We start from the raw sequence: 20,276 nt of genomic DNA, 5'->3' as shown, positions 1-20,276 counted from the left end.
CCGGAATGATAGTCCGCCCGTCTAGATAATCCATCTGGAAGACTTGCCTGGGTTCCTGGCCGATAAACCATTTTAAACCTGAAGTTAGCTAGCTCCTCTACCCACCTACCTTGCCGAGGACTGAGTTGTTTCGGCTCCATCCAGTAGGTAAGGTTTAGATGGTCGGTAAGTACTGTGGTTTCTACCTGCAATAATAAGTGTCTCCTTCTTCTGAAACCCTCCACTACAGCGAGGAACTCCTTTTCTCCTACCGTATAATTCAGCTGAGCTGTGTTGAAAGCACCAGACTCAATAGCTACCGGGTGTTCTTGACCAGCCGTGTTGATCTGCGAAATTATGAACCCCCAGCCGAAGAACGACGCATCTGTCTGTAATATCGTCTTCAATGTAGGGTCAAAATGGGCTAACACCGGCGCAGTACACATCCTAGCCTTCAACTCTTTGAAGGCTGACTCCTGTTCGACTCCCCATACAAATGGTACCTCCTTCCTTGTCAAGTCATTGATAGGTCTAGCAATCTTCGAGAAGTTGGGGACAAAGCGCCTGTAGTAGCTTACAACTCCAATGAATCCCCTTGACTCTCGTAGATTCTTAGGACGTGGGAAGGAAGTGATGGCATCAATGTATTCTGGGTTCACCGATACACCTTTAGAGGATACCACAAAACCCAGAAACACCACCGAATCTCTTTCGAACTCGCACTTACTAGCTTTCACGTACAGGCTCGCCTTCCGCAGTACCTCAAAGACCTTCGCCGTAGTTCCTCGTAATTCCTCCAACGTATTCCCATAAATGAGGATATCGTCAATGTAGACCACGACTCCATTCCCTAGTAGCTCTCTAAACACCTCATTTAGGAAGTGTTGGAAGACCGCGGGGGCGTTTCGCAGCCCATCACGAACAACCAGAGATTCAAACATACCATACTGTGTCCTGAACGCCGTCAGGTGTTCATGTCCCTCTGTCACCCTCAACAATTGGTATGCTCCAATTAGATCTAGTTTGCTGAAATACCTTGCTTTTCCAAGTTCTTCGGTAATTTGACCTATTAGAGGGAGAGGGTAGGCATCTGGTATGGTCGCTTCGTTCAGTTTTCGATAGTCGATGACCATTCGCCATTGTCCTTCGGCCTTCTTCGGTATCATAAACATTGGTGAGCCGTATGGCGAGTTACTTGCCCGAATTCGGCCAGCGGCGATTTCGCGATCTAGTATGTCTCTCAGCGCGCGTCTCTGATCTTCTCCTTGAGCATAGAGGGAGGCGACCTTAAGGTTCGCCCCCTCCTTAAGCTCAAACTTCAAATCGTAGGACCTTGAAGGGGGAAGGGTCTCTCCTCCCTTCTTCGGATTAAAAACGTCAATGTACTGGTGGTATTGTTCAGGAACTACCTGGAACAACTCGTCTTGTTCCTCCGGGCTCAGCTCTTCAAGCTCATCTTCGCCGCGGAGGTCTATCGCGTCCGTCAGAGTCGGCAGCCCTATGGCCGCTAACTTCGCCGCACTTGGTGGGGTTGGGATGGGAAATTTCACCGAGTTGTCTCTTCCATCAAGGACAACCCCTTCCTTCCTCATCCAATCCCACCCTATCACAACATCTGCGTCGCAGAGCGTTGTTACATCGAGACAAACAGATCGCACTTCGGCGTCCTTCGTCAAACTAAATCCGACTTCGACAAACTCGGTGATGGGTCCAGCGACACTCACCGAGCCGTCGAACATGTGAACGGGTACGCTCACCTGATATCGCCTCTTTTCTACACCTATCTTCGCTGCTGCCTTAGGGCTTATATATGAACAAGTAGCTCCAGTGTCCCAGAGCGTAGTTAGCTTTATTCCATTAATGAAAATGTCCGATTTAGGTTGATCTCTGGAAACGGAAGGGATGAGGAGATGATTATCGACATTGCATGAACAAGGGGTACTGAGTGGTGTATTTTTGTATTCACAATCCTCTGGCTCCATCAGCTGTGTTTCTTTTATGGGTTTGGGAATGGTGGCCGAGAGAATATGGCGGACCCGCCGAGCCTCGCCTACTGCGACAGGTCCTCTTCTTTTCCCTGGTCCTCTTCCAAATCTACTTCTCCTCCAACCGCATTCAAGTTCCTCCTCTGTCCGAGAGGTACTGCGTTCCCTCCCGATCCTCCACCACGTTCTCCGAACTTCTCCCCCCATGGAGGCAACAGTCCAACCTTAACCTTAGCCTCCCTTACAGGGCATTCCTTCAGCCAATGTCCTGCTTCACCACACTCGGTACACTTCCCCTCCTTCCTCCTTGTCTCCCTCAGATCGGAGCTCGGCCTAGGCCATCTTCGGCGAACTTCGTCGATGTTTGACGGTGTACTCTTTACCACCGTCGACATCATAGCCGCCTGGACACCACCCTGCGCCGAAGGTTGCCCCTTTTCCCATTTCTTCTCTTCTTTCTTCTCCGTCCTCTGACTTTCCACCACTGTCGTTGTCCTTATCCCTCCTTCCCTTTTCCTCTCTGCCTCCTTCTCCACTTGTCTCCTCCACAGGCGGTTGTCCAAGGGAATCACAAACTCCAATAGCTCTTTCACAGTCCCAAACGATCTACCGTGTCTTGCAATTTCATCTAGAAGGTGCGATTTTAGTCCTTTCTTGGCTCGGTCAACTAGGTTTCCATCATCAGACCACTTAAGAATCGCAACATGTCGCTGGAAGGCGGAGAAGTAGTCCGAAGCAGACCCGGTTTGCTTGAGGTCGTTAAGTTGTCGGGCCGCAGTTCCTTCTTCGTCTGGATCACCAAAGTTAGTCTTGAGGTACTTAACGAACTGATCGTGTGTCGTGAGGTACTCAGGAAGAGGTCTTTTGGATAGATCGGGCTGCACTGCAAGAAGAGGTGTTTCGCGTAGATGAGAGATCATGAAAAAGACTTTCTTAGTGTCGTCGGGGAAAAGATGAGAGTTCAATTCGAAATGTACGTCGCACTCAGACAGAAAGGCGGTTAACTTGTTCCGATCTCCTCTCCAGAGGTCTGGGTTAGGTAGCTTTATCCCCTTCCGTTGTTCGCCCACTACGCTTGGGGTCGCCGAAGTTTGCCGTCCCATGGCGTACCTCACTCCTTCTGATATCCCTTCTGCAATCCCGCCCACTGTATCCCTTTCTCTTCTCTGTTCCCATTCCTCCCTACGCCTTCTCTCCTCCATCATGTCTTTGTTCATATTCGCCACCATCTGCATCAAGGCCAACACCACCCCTTGTGTTCCTTCTTCTCCCAAGTTTGCCGTACTTCCAGTGTTTTCTCTTGGGCGTGGGGTTTGGTCTGATCCAAGTGGGGATCCCGCAGGTGGGAGAGCATTAGACGGAGGAGAAGGAGGGTTAGAAGGCACCGGTGGAACGAACTCATCTCCTTGAATTGATCCCCCCACACTATCCTCCACTCCAAGGTCCTGCCCCATTGCTCTGCTAAGCTCCTCCAATGCTCTCCTCTCGTTCTCCTCCATCCTGTCTCCATCCCTACTCATCCCTCGTGTAATTCTTCTTTCTGGTTCCATATTATCTTTGTACTTCTCCGAGGTTCGCACGGGTCGTCGGTAAGAGCGATCCTTGATACTGTCACGGCCGTCGAACAACTATTTCTTAATAGACCGACGGTCGACGAACCTCGGCTAACTTCACGCTCTGAGTCGATGTCTCACCCAACCAGGAGGGCGCAGACGTCGAAAGGGGTGTAACTACGGCGTACTTCGGCGTAGTTACTCTAACTAGGGTTTTGTTCTACTGATGGCGATGTATCTTGATTTATAGCTATCTCTATCTGTCTTTCACTACTGACAACAATCAAGGATCGCTGAAGAACTTCAGCGATCTTCTCAGCTAATATTATCTACTCCTCCTAGACGTTCATCCAACCCTCTCGCGCTTTGACGTACTTCAACGCACTTCGTCCAACTTCCCCGAGCCCTCGGCCATCCTCTTCCTCCTTCGACTAACTCCGCCTAACATCGCCGCACTTCTGCTCCCATTGTCCCTACTTAGCCTAACTCCGTCTAACTTCGCCGTACTTCTGCTCCCATTGTCCCTACTTAGCCTAACTCCGTCTAACTTCGCCGTACTTCTGCTCCCATTGTTCCTACTTAGCCTAACTCCGTCTAACTTCGCCGTACTTGGTGTCAGAAGTCCTGAGTTACGTGTAGAGTAAAGAGGTTAAGGCGTGATGGGGTTTTGATGGCCAAAGGAGGGTCATTGTTGGTGGAGTAATCGAGGTGTCGCGACGTAGTTCGTGACAAGGCGTGTCTTGAATGCGTTATGGTTTCCTTCGAGTCGAGAGTTTGATGTTTGACCAAGATGAGTGTGTTTATCGATGAAAGCAGAGACGAAGTGTGTCTTATGATCATCCACCAATTGTCTCACATAAGCCCTCGCACCATCCAACTGTTCATGTCCCCACCGAGTCTGCATTGAAGACAGAGCTTTATCTAATGACTCTTCAGACTTTGCTTTACAGATATCCACCATGAAGTGATCACCAAACTCAGATAACTTCTCCACCCATTCCTCTTTATAAAGGGACTGAAAATTTTTACGACAGTTCACCTTGATGTTTTCTCGAAGGTGCCAGCGGCAAAAGTTCAATTGGACATGAGGGAGGTGGAAATACAGAGCATTATGTAAAGCGATCTCTCGATCACACACGATAACTTTGATATCATTGTTGATTGGGCCCATGAGTTCGAGGTAACTTTTGATCGCGAGGGAATACCATTCGGTCACTTCTCGACTTAAAAATGCGAATGCAGAGGTGTAGGTTTGATTGGTAGCAGTAAAACCGGAGATGTGTAGCATTGGTAGACGATAACGGTTTGTTCGATAAGTACAATCCATAAAAAGAACGGTGGGATACGAATGAGTCATGGCTCTGGCTGACGGAGTGGTAAAGACGAGGCCACAAAGTTCTTTTTTACTGTTGGTGAACACTTTAAAAAGGTCGTTGTTATCGGTGAGCCGTCGAACAGCTGCTTCAGTTGCTGAAAGCCCTTGTCGAAGTAATTTCTCATGACGAGTTCGAATATTTTGAATATCTTGAGATGTCAGAGACACTTTATCACCGAAATGTTGGTGGACGGCAGCAACGATACCACGAAGAGTGTGAGGACTGTTGAGGAGGGTTTTAATGAACTGAAGTACCTCAGGAGAACGGCTAGCCTGTCGAATAAAAGAGTAATGAAGGAGAGGGATAGGTTCATGGGTGTGAGAATTTTCGATGATGTAGGGGATCCAGAGGGGTTCACGGTTGGCCTCTTGAGCAATCTTCTTCGTCTCTCGTCGCCATATGATAGAAAAGGGACAGTTGTTTTGCTTGGTAGTACGAGGTCGTTTTCTAACATCTTCAAAGTCATCAGAACGATGTGACCGACCATCCCCGCCATGAGCACATTGTAGTTCGAGCTTGCCTTTAGGTTCATTGCTTCGCAAGGTGACAATGCACACGGTATGGGTCATGGCAGCCTGTTGGGTATGAAGTCGAGCTGCTGACATGGTTGGTTGAGGTTCAAGATCGAAGGGGGGGTGGATGTGGTGAGCCACACGATCGAAGCCAATTGGTTCGCGAACATCGAGCTCTAAATTTGCTAGCAGGTTATCGAGTTCATCATCATCGTAGTCGTGGTCACGAGGTTGCTGAGTCTCTGGTATGATAGAAGGAGACCGAGAGTGATGAGGACTGAATTTAATAGAAGGGGACCGTGAAAAACGATCCAGAATTGGTGATGAGGGTGGTGATGATTGGATAAGAATCGGTGATGACATCTAACTCATCAGAATGACTACTTCATGCAGTAAAAATGGTACTCACTCGTAGCCCGAGACCAGCAGAATACATGTCGACAAATTACGACGCCGGGGGTGGTGTTGTTGAAGAATTAAATTTTTTTTTGCCAGGATGTCGGTGGCGAAAATGATGATGATGACGAGATCCTGTAAAAGTCAGATTTTTACATTTTTCGATGAGAAGAGTACTCACAGACTCGCAGAGGCCAGGAGAAGAGCGTCGAGTTATCGATAGAGGCTGAATATGTGTTATCGCAGGAAAAAGAATTTTTCGAGAGGAGTTCGGTGGCGAGGATTTGATATTGAGCAGGCCTATGGAAGTCAGATTGTCACTTCTGACGATAAAAGAAGTACTCACAGCTCAGGAAGAACAGGCGAACAGTGTCGAATTATTGTCAAAGGCTGAAGATGTGTTGTTGAACAGCAAACAAAAGTTTGTTCGAGCAGTTTGGTGTGGTGGCGAGGATGATGATGTTCAGTAGGCCTATTGAAGTCAGCATTTCACTTCTGATGGTAAAACAACTACTCACAGCTCAGGAAGAACCAGGGATCAGTGTCGCTGCATATGTGTTATCGCGGGAAAAAAGTTTGTTCGAGCAGTTTGGTGTGGTGGCGAGGATTTTGATGTTGAGGAGGCCTATTGAAGTCAGCATTTCACTTCTGATGATAAAACAAGTACTCACAGCTCAGGAACAACAGGAGAACAGTGTCGAGTTATTGACCAAGGCTGAAGAGGTGTTTTTGAAGAGCAAAAAAAGTCTTTCACCGAGAGAAGTTGGGTGGCGAGGGTGATGATGATGACGAGATCCTGTAAAAGTCAGATTTTTACATTTTTGGATGAGAAGAGTACTCATAGACTCGCAGAGAGCAGTAGAACAGCGTCGAGAATACGAGAGAATACAACGATTGCTCGGTAAGAAGTTATAGCAATTTGATGGGTGGTAGTCAGGAGGGCGCAGGTTGAGAAGGCGAAGGGCCAGAAGTGGGTGAAAAGTAGTCGTAAAAGAGTGAGAAGAGTATCAAAATGATCCTTGAGACGAGTAGAGACAGTGTGTGTGAAAAAGAGCGTGAGTTTACCAGTAAAATGACGATAAAGAGATTAGTGGTGGTGAGGACAGGTTGGTAGGTAGCGAGCAGACATGTCGCGTCGTTGTGGTGGAGGTCGGCGTTATTGAAACCCCGATCAGTGGCGAGTTCATGTCCGTCGCGTGGTCGGCGTTACTGAAATTCCGATGGTACGTGCCTGAATACCCTGAGTGTGGCAGGTGGTGCCCGGACGAGACTAGGGTGGTGCCCGGAGTGGACGTCTTGGTATCCTGTCTCCATTCATGGTCCGATAAATTTTATATACGGAGTCCGGGAGTACCGAGAGGTTATGGGCCCACCCTCGAAGCCTCGACCGACGGATATGAAAGAAGGGATCAATTTCCTCTCAAGTTCCAGACCATGACGAGCAATCGCCGTAAGGAGCTAGTACGAAGGAAGGGAGGGACACCTCGAAGGAGAGGATCCCGACGTTGTGGGAGAAGAATAGACAGGGGGTGAAGAGGACGTTTCAAGATGCAAGTTGATTGATATTTCATTGGACAGAAATTGCACGGCCATCCGGCGTTTGATCGTTGCACGCGTCCTTGCCAAAGCATCGCCCTTTTTCTCAAACTTGCTTCTGGGGAACGGATATCAAAGAGGTGATGGGGGTGTTGGAGAAGATAATTGCATAGGATAGAGATTAGTAGTGTGGAGGTGAGATAAGTTAGTTGTTGTACATATGCTGTGCTATGACATTCTTTCAAAAGCCGTCGCCTCTTTGTCATGTGTCAATTAATGCTCCTTCGCCTGAGTTTGCTCTGTTGCTCCGTGTGATCCGTGTCCGTGTGAAAGTTTAACCGTGACTTATGCACCGCGTGCTGCCATGCGACGTTTGTAATCGGATGGTCAATCGCCGAAGTAACGGAGTGAACCCCCATCATCTCCTCCGAGTCCGACATGTTTCTTTCCCTTGCTCATCTAATCTTTTACTTACCTTTATCGCCTTAGTCTTTAACTTGGCGTGTACTGGTACATCGCCGACGTCACATACACCTGTACACCGCCTTGGAACAGTCACCCTTCGATGTCTCCTCGTCTCTAAGGATCTGCCCAGATTATAAGGATTCAAATCCATAAAGCCGACCTTTGATCATCTTCGTTTCGTCCGACCACAACGGCCGTTATTATTCTTCTCAAACATATCCGTTTCCACTTCACACCGAGAAGACCGAAGCGGTATCAAACAATCACTCCACTTTTAAATTACGAGTAACCAACTATCCTCACCGCTCGGCGGATGAAGGAACCACACAGCGAATATCTTTAGCATCACAATTTGCCTTTCGCCCACCCCTTGACCCTAACCACGTTTGAATACCTTTGAGACGCAAACCCGCGTTTCTACCCCAATCTTTATTCTCATATCATACACGCCCTCGGTGGGTTCATGATCAACATCATGGAACATTCCTCTTTCTCTCAACAACTCCAGGCGGGACCTAGTAATACCAAAAATTATAACACTTTTCAATTCCCAATCTTCCCTCCTCTTCCCACTTTTCCCACATCATCATCATCATCATCATCGGGCCCCGCCTTCCCCACTCAATCATCGGCACCCGGACCGTCTTCCTCCAACTCCACTGCGCCCCAGATGTCCATCTCTGAAATGCCTTCTCATTCGACCATACCTATGGGAAGGTTTCAGCGCAAATCGGTGCCACAGCTGTTTCCCGAGGGCGTCTTGCCTACGGATGGAGAAGATTGGTGGCAAGGTCAGAAAAGGAAGAGTGCACCATCCATTTTGTGAGTGCTTCACTTCATCATCGTCTTTCTCCTGGAACCTACGTCCTTTATAGACTTTTACGGAGAATAACGCTGATCTTGTTTCCTAGTGACGAGTTCGTTCATCCAATGGTAAACTTGGCAACCGGTGACCGCTTCACTCAGCTGCTCGAAGCAAAACTTAATCTTGATCAAGCCCAGACCTCTTCCTCTTCTTCTTATAATTTACTCGACAACCCGCATACGCTTTCTCAAACGCAATCGGCTCTTCAATCACAAGCTCAACTACAGAATCTCACATCTACACCCATGCAAGATCTTGCTCTTGAGGCTGCGCTACAAGATTTCAGTCAAGTTCATATTCCACCCGATCTTGTCGCACCTGCTTTACCGGAGGACGTATGGAAATGGGATCCGATCCAGGGTGTATATTCTACTGTGGGGTTCTCCAACTTTTACCATACGCCAGCCACCACTCACGCTCCAAAGGCCGTCTTCCCTTTCGATTTTTCCATGGGAACATCTTCAACATCAGCGTCCATTCCCCTCACCCAATCACAACCACAAGTTCCCACTCAATCCCAACCGCAACCTCAACTTGAACCTCAACCGGTCGTCCAAGTACCCACCCAGGCTGATCCGACTCAATCAGATTCAATCTCTAATCAAAATAATCTCCCTCCTGTGTTGAAGATCCGAGTCCACGGCCAGTCGCAATCCTCACCTCCACTACCTTTTCCCTCTGCATTACCTTCCGCTCAAACACGTCGATCAGCACTTTCTTCTCGACTCAGTCCTCTATCTGCCGGTACATCGGCTTGCTCTGCACCTCCAGGATCTTGGGCGTTGGAAATGTTAAAACCATCACATTCGAATGAGGATTATAAGATCTGGCAACAACAGTCACATCCACTACCATCCTTTCAACCGGTAGATCCACCCTCTCTACCGACAGCGCTTCCTACGCCTCCTAGGAGATCATCCCCTGATCGTAAGCGCAAGAAGGCGCACATGTCTTTACCCATGCCCCCGTCTAAGAATCCTGATCAAAAGGCGGTCATTGCATGTCATATGTGTCGTGCGAGAAAGCTCAAGTAAGTCATCTCTTCACAATCATACTTGATATCTGGCTGACGTTCTCACAGATGTGACGGAGGACGTCCGAAATGTCATCATTGTTCACGTCGAAACGAGGATGTTTGCGAATACGATGCTATCCTTCGCCGACGTGGACCAGGGAAGAAGAACAAGAATTCGCATCTCGGTTCTGAAGACAAACACCGTTCACCTTCACAATCAGACGATAATACGATACAAGATCGAGAGGGTAGTCGGCCGTCCATCGATAGCGCCCAGGTCATTCCATCCTTTCAGGTCAGTGCCCCGACACCTCAGCAAGTCTCAATACCGTTATCAGGGTTCATGGTGGGGGAGGTTCCAGAAATGGGCGTGTCTAATCAGGAGACAAGAGGGGAAGCGGATGATGGAAGGATAGGAGGTATGCGGACTTGATATCATGAGGTTATGGTCGGGTAGGTAATAGCATGTGATCTGGGGTGTTACTCGACTTACTAACTCATCTATCCCTTATGTACTTACAGCACGCGTCCACTTTCAGGTTGTTCTTAGGGGATACCTTCTGGACATCCTTTGATCATTCGAGACAGGTACAAAATCACATCCGAGCTGCTAATTCTTCCCTGCACTAAAAGTGGAAAACTTTCTTTGACTCTACTCATCTATTTCTTGCACACTAAGTACTCTTCAGATTAAATACACACTCATACTCATACTCATACTTATATTCATATTCATACGACATATCTGACAGTGACTCAGTTGGCTAATCAAGTCGTTATGTCGCGTATCATGCCTTATCCTACGCCAGAGTCAATCACCCCGCCAAGAAAATATTCTTGTACTTATGAACAACCCCAGACGCCCTCATCGGTAAAGAACAAATTGTCACCTAAAACGAAGCATCTACGAATGCTCAGGCTTCTCAAGAGAATGGGCGATTCACCTTTTTTCACAACACAAGTAAGTCATCGTCCTTGAACATGCCTCATGCTGACTCATCTCAGAAAAGGTCGAATTCGTGGGACGATCCTCGCACTTCAGTCAAACCACTACCCAGAAGCTCTGGCTACCCAGCGATGAGAAGCAGGAGACGGACTAAGGTAAGTGCGATTGGATGGGAACAATTACTGATGACAGAACATTAAGAGGCCCGCATCGAAGGGTGGTAAGGAGGGATTGACTTCAGATAATAAGTTTTCCATTTTGAAGGATGTCGAGGAAGACGTCTTTGGACCCAAGATTGATCTCTCGGGCAGGAGTGTATTCAACACATCAAGCTCACATTCAACCTCTACATCTCCTTCTATCTCAATCAAACTCGACCCTATCACCTCCCCGTCACACTCAATCACTTTCGATGGGAGGCAATCACCTCTATCTATCGATCTTAGTAGCTCGTACTCTACATTTACTCCCGAATCATACCGAGCTTGGAGCCCAAAAACTATCACAGGTTCATCATCGCAAACTCCCTCCTCTTCCTCCCCATCATCAAGACACAAGCCATTCCAGCTGAATTTGAATGAATTGTACCCGGTTCTCCCTTCTGAGACGAGCTCTCAAAATACGTCAAGTCTGATCGTTGGAGGTCCTATCAAAAAGGCTTTAGCCGTGCTTGACACCATATCAGATAGACAAGTGAGGATAGGAAGTACCACTACCTCTCGCGGACCCAAATCTGGGATCTTGAATCGTATGCAGGATGTTGGAGCGAGAGCGATGGGATTTCATTGTGTTTGTCCTAAAAAGAGAGTTGGGGAAGGGAATCATTGGGGAGAGAATGACATGGAAGGTTTTTGGGGAGCTTTGTCAAAGTTGTCAGAAACAGGTGAGTGAGAGTTTACCTTCTCCACTGCCTGACCTGCTTCTTCCCTTCCTCATGGTTTATGCAGTACCTCCGGAATATTCTTCTACCTGACATTTGGTATTTACTTTAGCCTTTCGTTCTCTTACGATTTCGAAGTCTCAGCTGATAGACAGACCCACAGATCAGGAACTACCTCTTCCCACATGCTTCTCATATTCAGAATCTTGCGCATCCGTGAGTTCCTCTTCCTGTATTGGATACTGGACATCGTGTAATTGAAATTTACCACACCAAAAGGGAGAAGACGCTGACGCACCAGGGAACAGAAAGACGGTACCAACCTCAGTTTAACCAGCATAGCGAGAGAAATGAGACTTGTCCTTTTGTCTGGTATGAAATATCTCGTCCTTCAGTACGTGTATCTCCTACCCTTCCTCTCATATACATGATGCTCCTACAGACCTGTGCGTGGCAATAATGGATGGCCGACGGTTTGGAGATAGCTGAGCTGCAGTCCCGGTTTTGGACATTACGATTCCAGAGAAAAACATCTACGACAGATAGCTGCCAACATAGACAAATTACATGCGTCCTGTCCTGACGTTATACTCGTTCTTGAGACCATGGTTGGTTTTTCGTTCTTCCTCCCTTACATGTCATGCAACCTACATCGCAACGAGAGGGTGAAAGTGTAGATGTTCAATAAATATGAGCTGATTTGGAGGCATGTCGACAAATGACCGGCACGGTCATCGGTACTTCATTCGCTGAACTTCGATACGTTCGGGATCTTATCAAGGACCGGAGCCGATTGAAATTCTGCGTTGATCTATGTCATGTACATGTCAGGAATTACGATTTGTCCAGTGATTCTGGTTTAGCAAGATTCTTCGCGGATATGGAAGATGTGTTGGGAGCGGAGAACGTCGTATGTGTTCATGTCAGTGAAGCGGTCTATCCACATGGTACAGGGAAGGATGTACATTCCAGGTGAGCTGAGTGGTTTTCGTGATATCACCTGACGGATGAACACCCTCAATGGATGTTTGCTGATCAGCCAGAATCGGAAGGTAAGCTGGAACACATCCTCTTTTCTTATTTGCATAAATCAAGGACCGCCTCCCACACTATCGTCCATGCCATGACTGGCCACCTCCCTTTCGACGCCTACCTGAATGTAGTGTGAGATGAGCTGATAGGAAGCGGTACAATAGGAGTCGACTCTTTACGTCATATCATGCGCCACCGATCTCTATCTCACGTCGGATTCATCCTTGAAACTCCACGTCTATACCGTAAACACACTTCGAGCAAAATAGAACGAGCGGAAGTCCGACGCCTCAAAGAAGAATTGGAATATGTCACCCTTCTCGTCTCCCTATCCGATCGTCACTGGGAAGCTATGAAAGATGATCTGATTCGAGACCACGAGAAAAGATGGAAAAGTCTCAGTGCGGTGTACGCAAAGCTGAGACCCCACCCCAGGGGACACAATAACAGCCCGAATAAGAGGAAGAATCTGGAGACCAAAGGCTGGCAAATGGAAATTAAGCAAGAATCACCGACTCCAAAACGCGAGAATCTGGTGAGAAATATGGAATGCCATCTGGGACAAAGATCGAGGAGATCAGAGAGGTTGGTGACAATGAACATCAAGGAAGAGGACGATAGCAGAGTCGGGTTGGTATTCTCCCAGAAACCGCCATGATGAGCTCCCGTCTCAAATGGTCACCTCACGTCATCTCTGCTCCCTTTCTTCGACTACCCTTCGCTTCGTCCTGTTATCTTTGATCATCATCACTCCCCATCCGCCATCACTGCACCCTATCGATGCGATCACCACTGCCCCTTTTGGAAAAGATGATTCTACCTGTCCCTGTACGATGAGTATCGAAACGAAGGGTTCAGAAACTGAAACAGATCACAATATGGACCGCCCTGAGGAGAGGAGAATGTGAAGATGAGCCTTGATGATCAAAGATAGGGGGAATATATTGGACGTTTCATATGAAGCGTTCATTTAAACACCTAAACTTTTTCTCTTCTTTTTCTCTCACGGTTCAGTAAAAGTCATTTCATCTCGTCAGCCAAAGATGATGTCTCCCATCCAGCAGCTTCTAACACTAGACCCGGAGACTTGCCTTACCGACTTCGTGATTGACATAGATCTGGCCATGGGAGGAATGCATCGGGCGACATATCCCACGACCACCAAATTTCGTTTCGCCCCTCATCTGTTGAGAAATCTGCATATCGAACTCCTCGATCATCTTGCCCTCGACGTGCCCTCTGTTGAGGACTTTCCCCGTACTCGCAAGACAAACCTCGGGCTCTGTCACGACGTCATCGACTTTTTACTGCCAAACAACCGGAATTTGAATGGTGCAGGACAGATGCGAGTGGACCGATTACGGCCTAACTATATTCGTACCTCATTCGGAAATAGCATCACTCAACTGGTCTGCCGCGGAGAAGACCCAAAATATGAAAGAGATATCTTCGCAACGATCTGCCTATCACATTACCAAGGCGATGAGGTCCTCGAATCCATCGTCGATCTGGTACAAAAGCCCGATGGCCTGTCCATCACATGCCGCGGGCAAGAAGAAGAATTGAATGATGAATGTCGTTCCAGGCCTTTTTCTTGTCAATCTTCTCCAGCTCTGATATATCTTCATGTGGTGCGTCCTCCCTATTCCTCTGATGCCAGCTGGCTGACGTCCATAGGTTCTTGACACAACTTGCGATGCCGAATGCCGGAGAGTTGTGCTCATGGCGCCAAATCATTTGCTTCTTTTTGTCCGAGAAAATGACAATTCAATTTCGGTGTCCGACATTGTCAACCGTGATTCGGCCAAGACAAACCGACAGCGTTCGTCAGAAGTATCCGTCCGTCATCCGAAGGCTGCTGAGGGATTGGAAGTCTCCGTGGATTTGGAACACTCTTCTTTCAAGGCAGAAGGCCCTGCGGACGCCCCGGCTGACGAGATAACATGCGAAGTTCTCAACAAGTCGATTGAAAATATCGTCATGGCTGGGTCATCGTCACCTCCAAGCAAAGCCAAAAGCTCGAACCCAATCGTTCACATCACACCGACGACTTCCACCATCATGGACATCAAGTCTACTTCCTTGCTCGATGAATATTCGCCTACATTCTTCAGCACCTTTGTCGCTCTCACCATCTGTCCCCTCTCAAAGGAAAAAGTCACTTGTGAGCCGTTGCAGAAGAACTCGACCGGAACATCGCCTGCTCCTCCTCAACTCCACCTCAGCAATGGCAACGTGACTCTTGACACTACCGACCTCGTCCTGAAAGCCATAGACCCGATCACGCAGACTGAAATACAATTGGGATCACCTAACTCGACTCTTTCTTTCATCTCGGATTCCACGTCAGACATCGGACCTCGTCAATTGTCCATCCGTCTGACGTCTACGCCTGAGGTCGGCTCAGGTCACTTTGGCGATGTTTTCGGAGGAGATTTATGGGGTTGGCAGAAAGATAATGAATCAAACCCCAAATTCAATAACATGGTTCATGAAAAGGGCAACAACGTGACTGTCATCCCTCCCGGCCTCAGAACGACTCCCATCCGCGTGGCCATCAAGATCTGCATGCCCACACTTTCCAAACGATACGCGCCAGCTCAAGCAAAGGAGGTATTCCTACATGAAGCCAAGATGTATCAAACGGCTCTCAAGCCTCTTCAAGGTAGCGTGGTACCCCGATGCTATGGGGTTTTCTGCGGAGCGGTGAAGCGATATTCCAGGCCTGGGGCATTCAGCATGGCGTCAAAGTCTGTTGAAAAAAATGACTCCGATTCTCAGTCAATCTACATTCTAGTTCTTGATCGACTCGGATTGTCAGTTTCTGATCGTTCACCGGCATTCCAATGGCAGAAGAAATTTCACGAGTAAGTGTTTTGTCAAGAAATTCATAGTCCCTTCCTTCCCAGATCACATTTTACCCCCTTCATACCATCAATACCGATGATACCAGTCGATGAGCTAATCAAAACGACTTTTTTATCATTTTGGAAAAGACATGGAATGAGTTTATTTCGGACGATTACTGACTGCATTAAGGAAGGAGATCGTAAGACTCTATCGTACTCTATTTCAACATGGAATTATCCAAGATTCCGTCAAACACAAACATGTACTGTTGGTTGACCCTCCCTGTCATGCATACGAAACGGTAGAAGAATATCTTGCTGAGAAGTCGACAAAACAGTGGAACCCTTTCGAGATACAACTGCGCTTGGTAGACTTTGAACGGTCTAAGAACAAAGCGAGGGATTTCGAAAAATGGGAAGAGTCCTCTTGGGTGCGGAGCGTGCTGCTGAAACCTCGTCATAATGTTTACGACTGGGGATTTTAGGGACAAGTTCGAGTCTCGAAGGACATCATATAGTCAGAGAACCGTTTCCAAAAGTTTCACATGGACCACTGATTCTTCACATCTTCAGGAAACTCTATGATATATTTGAATTTCGATGAATGGTTTACTTTGTGCGGTTTCATCACATGGGTACGCAGATCGAATGGTACAATGATCATATCGTGTGTAATGGTCGAGTTTGAGATAATTTATCACGGTAGAGAGAAACCCATCATGCAGATGATGTGTTCTATGAGTAGTCATAGAGTATAAGTTCTTTGATCGAGCTCGTATCTCCACTCCATACATAGTTTTTGACAGTACCACAGGTCATGAACGAGTAAAAACCACTTCAGCAATGAATGATCCAACAGTAAATGTAGTGTAAGCCAATGATAAAAAGACCAACAGTGAGAAGACGTGTTGAAGAGGATGGTCAAATGTGACCAAGATGAGAAATCAAGATACGGAGTACATGTACTCTGGTCATACATACCCTCACGAATCGCATGTCTGATTTCTCGCTGCTCTGATCCCAATTCACAATCGCGACAATAATCTACACGAGTGCATCAAGACTACAGACGAGTAAAATTCACAACGACGATGGAAGGTCAAAAGTCAAAATATGGGATAATGTGAGGATAGGGTATATGATACGATATATCTCTATCGATTGGAATGATTTTGGACTCTCACTGCTCTTCTTGTTCTTCATCACCCCCAAACATCTGAGCCAATCCATCCGCCGCGTCGTCTTTCGCAGGAACGAATACCTTTCGTGTCAGTTCTGCATCACGATTTCCACCTCTCTCTCTCTCTCAAACACATCATTCTCTCCCCATCCGAAAACGCATTTGGTAGACAGAAAAAGCGGAAATGGCAATGGCCATAACAGAATAAAGATGGAATCAGAGAAGACACAGGTCACATACCTCGAACGCCGTCCTTTCTCCTTTCTTGATCTGCTCAGCACGTTTATCACCTTGGCCTAACCCTGCAGACCATCCTTTCTCCCTAGCGAAAGCCGCCGCACTTCTATCCAACAATATATCTAAATCTTCATCCCTACTTGATCAGCTCCTTCTACGTCACCATGATCAAAGTCACTCACGAGATGATCTTATCATCCGCTGAAGCAACGTTTATTTCCTCCCCTTCCAAGGCCAAAAGAGCTTTGGCCATATCTGACACACTTTCCGTCTTGTTCTTCGCCCGACCGAGTAAAACTCGACCATTCTCATCTACCACACGACCGAATTTACCTTGAGAAATGACGAGCGCTTCGAGTTTTCGCTTACTTCCTGCTTTTTGGAGAATCTTCGTTTCGATCGTTCCGGCGGAGACTAGACGGAATATGAGTACGGGTCGAGTTTGACCGATACGATGTGCTCGATCTTGAGCTTGTAGATCCATCTGAGGATCTGGTCATCAGCTTTTGTGGAAAGACAATCGCGGAAGCTCACTCCAATCTTGATCGAAGAAGATGACAGTACTGCAATGTCAGCGACACCATTGACACTTTTCGTGCGAGAGCTCCAGTCAAGGTTAGACGAGAATGATCCGTCCGATATCAGAAGGGTAGAAGTAGACTAGACTGGGGTGGTATGTGAGGAAAGGAAAAGACAACAGAAGACTCACTCAGCAGCAACCAAATTCACACCTAATCCTCCAGCTCTGGTACTGAGCAGGAACAATTTGCACCCTTCATCTCCACCATTATTAAACGCCTCCATCTGTTCCCTTCGTGACTGTTGCGAAGTACTACCGTCTATCCGACACACTTCCCATCCTTTATAAAGAGTCGCCCAATCTTCAATGACATCGAGCATGGTGGTGAATTGGGAGAACAACAACACTTTGTGGCCTGTCTTGAAGAGCTCATCGAGTAGACGATTGAGTAACAACATTTTACCCGACGCATTGACCAAATCTTCATTCACGACCAACTCGTTGTTATCGTCCACAGGCCAATCGAACAAGAAAGGATGTGATGAGATTTTACGCAGTTGCATGACGAGGTTTTGCAACCGCATATTGTTGACGTGTTTAGCTGTATGTCAGCCATAGAAACGGGAATCAGGTTGTTGGATGACGTACTAGCTTGTTTGACGGCCCAATCTCTCCCAACTTGAGCAGGTGTCTTTTCCATGACTCCGGCCGGCTCTGTTAAGACACCACGTTCTAAGTCTCGAATGTACTTCGAATCATTTTCCTCGATATGGTAATTGATACGGTCTTTCTTCCTTCTTCCATTGCTCAATGTCACTTCTTCGATTTCCGGTTCTTCGGGGTCTTCTCCCTCATCTTTCACCTTCTTGTCAACCAAAAATTGCCGAATTTGTCGATTCACAATAGCTTGATATATTTCCTTCTGCTGCAAGGTCAATGGGGCGTAGAGTAGATATTCTTTCTTTGGGGGAAGCTCCTTCTCCACGTCCATCTTGAGTCGTCGCAGAAGGAAAGGTTTCAAGATGGCGTGAAGAGAAGCGACGACATGAGATTTGTTCAACAAACCCGCCTCAGAGTCGTTACCATTGGCATTCATATCGTCAAAATTGAACCATTGTTGAAAACTATCCAAATCATCGAATATGTCTGGGAGAATGAAATTGAGAAGTGACCAGAGTTCAGCGAGGTTATTGTGCAATGGTGTACCGGTGAGGATCATTCTGTTTGCGGAGGTATATGATTTGAGCTCTCGAATAAGTTTACAATCCAGATTCTTCAATCGATGACCTTCATCCACAACGATGAATTTCCACATGAAGCCGCTGAGGAATTGTCGGTCTTTCATACACATTTCATAGGTCGTCACTACGATAGGAAATGTCGCTGTTGTGTTGCCCGAGCCGCCTGTAGATTGTCGCCCTTTACGCCCTTTGCGTAAGTTTCCGGCGCCTGCAGAGGTCGGGGCTTGGAGTCGAGTTTGTCTGAGATGAGCACGATGTTCGGGAGGGCCGTGGTACATGAGAACGGGAATGTCAGGCGTGAACTTTTCGAATTCCATGATCCAATTGTTGAGCACGGACAAGGGACAGACGACAAGGAAGGGGCCCCATGTGCCTTTAGATCGGAGATGCGCGAGAAATGATATGGTTTGAAGTGTCTGCATGATCAGTGTCAGGTAAATGCTCTCGAGAGGACTCACCTTGCCTAAACCCATCTCATCAGCCAAAATACCATTAAGACCGTTTTCGTAAAGACTGATCATCCATTGAACGCCTGCTAATTGATAATCTCGGAGTTTGGCACCAGTGACCAGTGCAGGCTGAGCGAAAGAATATTGAACTTCATCATCCTGTAAGCCTTCCTCCTCGTTATCTCCATTCTCCTGCTTGATCTCGCCGTTCCCTTCAGCCTCCGCGACGACTTCAACTTCCTCTTTGTTTTCATTTTCATCTCCAACATCACCATTCTCCTCCAGCTTGGCTTTTTTCTCTGGTAAAGTCACTTCATTTTTCCGTCTACGTTTCTTTGAATCTTTTTCCTTATCCTCTTCCTCAGCCTTAGGCTTATTTCGCAGACCCTGCTTTTGGGCAGTTCCTTCTACTTTCTTCTCTTTGTTTGCTTTGCGTACTTCGGCTCGTTGTTCAGCTTTTCGCTTCTCGATTTGTTGTCTCTCCATACGATCGCCGATGATCTTGGCGTAGATGGTCGATTTGTCCAGCAAGAATGACAATCGTGCGGCACGGGCAGCAGCCTGTTTCATAGACAGTAAATCGAGATGGTATGGAGATGTATATTGATGGTGCAGGATGGTAGGGGACATATGGGTAGATCAAATGTGAAGGGAAGTGTCATGTCAAATTGGTAGAACAAAGGAAAGATAATGTCAGCAAATTAACCCAAGAGCATGAATAATCATTCAACCTGACATAAAGCAAAAGCGCTCATATACTGTCTAAGAAGACAGCATATATTGTCACGAAGACAGATTGATCGAGGGCATGAGTCCAAAGGTAGGATTTTTGTAAAGGTATAGGTACACGACGACAGTCATTCAAAAAAAGAAATCAAGATCTCACGTCACTTTCTTACAGACAGACAGATGTCTTTCAGCGAGATTGATAAGACAAGAGTGAGTGATGAATCTTTACTCACCTGAGGATCACCTGCATCGTTCATTTCCTCTTCTATCTCCTTCACCTGAACTTCATGCTCATCATCTACCTTGACATCCACCTTGATGTCTCCCTCGGCTGGGGGGTAATCGGGCAGGGGAGTGGGACTAGCAGGCATAGAGGAGATGGTGGATGTTCCAGCGGTGTGAGAGAAGACAGAAAGAGAGGGAAGTTCTGAAGATGCTCTTGATACTTCTGATGATGCCATTTGATCAATTGTGTAGAGTAAGGAGAGTAGACAAGCTACTTGTAGTGATGAAGATGTTCAAAAGATGATA

The 20,276-nt window shown here is 47.1% G+C and overlaps 6 protein-coding genes across 6 annotated transcripts; 4 read left to right on the top strand and 2 right to left on the bottom strand.

The window, feature by feature from the left end:
• Positions 1–2,029: 2,029 nt before the first annotated feature.
• Positions 2,030–3,514, bottom strand: TREMEDRAFT_63762 (uncharacterized protein; the record flags this gene model as incomplete). The annotated part of the gene is made up of 2 exons (XM_007006080.1): positions 2,030–2,434; positions 3,113–3,514. 2 exons carry the CDS (start codon positions 3,512–3,514, stop codon positions 2,030–2,032), a joined length of 807 nt encoding a protein of 268 aa, XP_007006142.1.
• A 2,746-nt stretch (positions 3,515–6,260) lies between these two features.
• On the top strand, positions 6,261–7,334 carry TREMEDRAFT_63760 (uncharacterized protein; the record flags this gene model as incomplete). Its single annotated transcript, XM_007006079.1, has 5 exons — positions 6,261–6,546; positions 6,595–6,702; positions 6,836–6,856; positions 6,886–7,024; positions 7,055–7,334. 5 exons carry the CDS (start codon positions 6,261–6,263, stop codon positions 7,332–7,334), a joined length of 834 nt encoding a protein of 277 aa, XP_007006141.1.
• A 943-nt stretch (positions 7,335–8,277) lies between these two features.
• On the top strand, positions 8,278–10,115 carry TREMEDRAFT_63759 (uncharacterized protein; the record flags this gene model as incomplete). Its single annotated transcript, XM_007006078.1, has 3 exons — positions 8,278–8,624; positions 8,714–9,697; positions 9,749–10,115. 3 exons carry the CDS (start codon positions 8,278–8,280, stop codon positions 10,113–10,115), a joined length of 1,698 nt encoding a protein of 565 aa, XP_007006140.1.
• A 345-nt stretch (positions 10,116–10,460) lies between these two features.
• TREMEDRAFT_63758 (uncharacterized protein) lies at positions 10,461–13,198 on the top strand (the record flags this gene model as incomplete). Its single annotated transcript, XM_007006077.1, has 9 exons — positions 10,461–10,643; positions 10,688–10,783; positions 10,821–11,511; positions 11,664–11,724; positions 11,810–11,902; positions 12,005–12,116; positions 12,215–12,480; positions 12,552–12,560; positions 12,694–13,198. The coding sequence occupies 9 exons, from the start codon at positions 10,461–10,463 to the stop codon at positions 13,196–13,198; spliced, it is 2,016 nt and encodes a 671-aa protein (XP_007006139.1).
• A 388-nt stretch (positions 13,199–13,586) lies between these two features.
• TREMEDRAFT_63757 (uncharacterized protein) lies at positions 13,587–15,411 on the top strand (the record flags this gene model as incomplete). Its single annotated transcript, XM_007006076.1, has 2 exons — positions 13,587–14,171; positions 14,218–15,411. 2 exons carry the CDS (start codon positions 13,587–13,589, stop codon positions 15,409–15,411), a joined length of 1,779 nt encoding a protein of 592 aa, XP_007006138.1.
• Positions 15,412–16,569: 1,158 nt separating this feature from the next.
• Positions 16,570–20,266, bottom strand: TREMEDRAFT_74333 (uncharacterized protein; the record flags this gene model as incomplete). The annotated part of the gene is made up of 8 exons (XM_007006199.1): positions 19,979–20,266; positions 19,026–19,577; positions 17,975–18,983; positions 17,516–17,927; positions 17,341–17,369; positions 16,989–17,298; positions 16,810–16,942; positions 16,570–16,650 (listed from the first exon to the last, which is right to left on the bottom strand). Exons 1-8 carry the CDS (start codon positions 20,204–20,206, stop codon positions 16,570–16,572), a joined length of 2,754 nt encoding a protein of 917 aa, XP_007006261.1. The 5' UTR covers positions 20,207–20,266.
• Positions 20,267–20,276: the final 10 nt, after the last annotated feature.

Source organism: Tremella mesenterica (assembly GCF_000271645.1).
Source record: "Tremella mesenterica DSM 1558 unplaced genomic scaffold TREMEscaffold_9, whole genome shotgun sequence".
In the NCBI taxonomy this organism is placed as follows: Eukaryota; Fungi; Basidiomycota; class Tremellomycetes; order Tremellales; family Tremellaceae; genus Tremella; species Tremella mesenterica.
The sequence above is the reverse complement of the archived record's forward strand: the minus strand, read 5'-3'. Positions and strand labels throughout refer to the sequence as shown.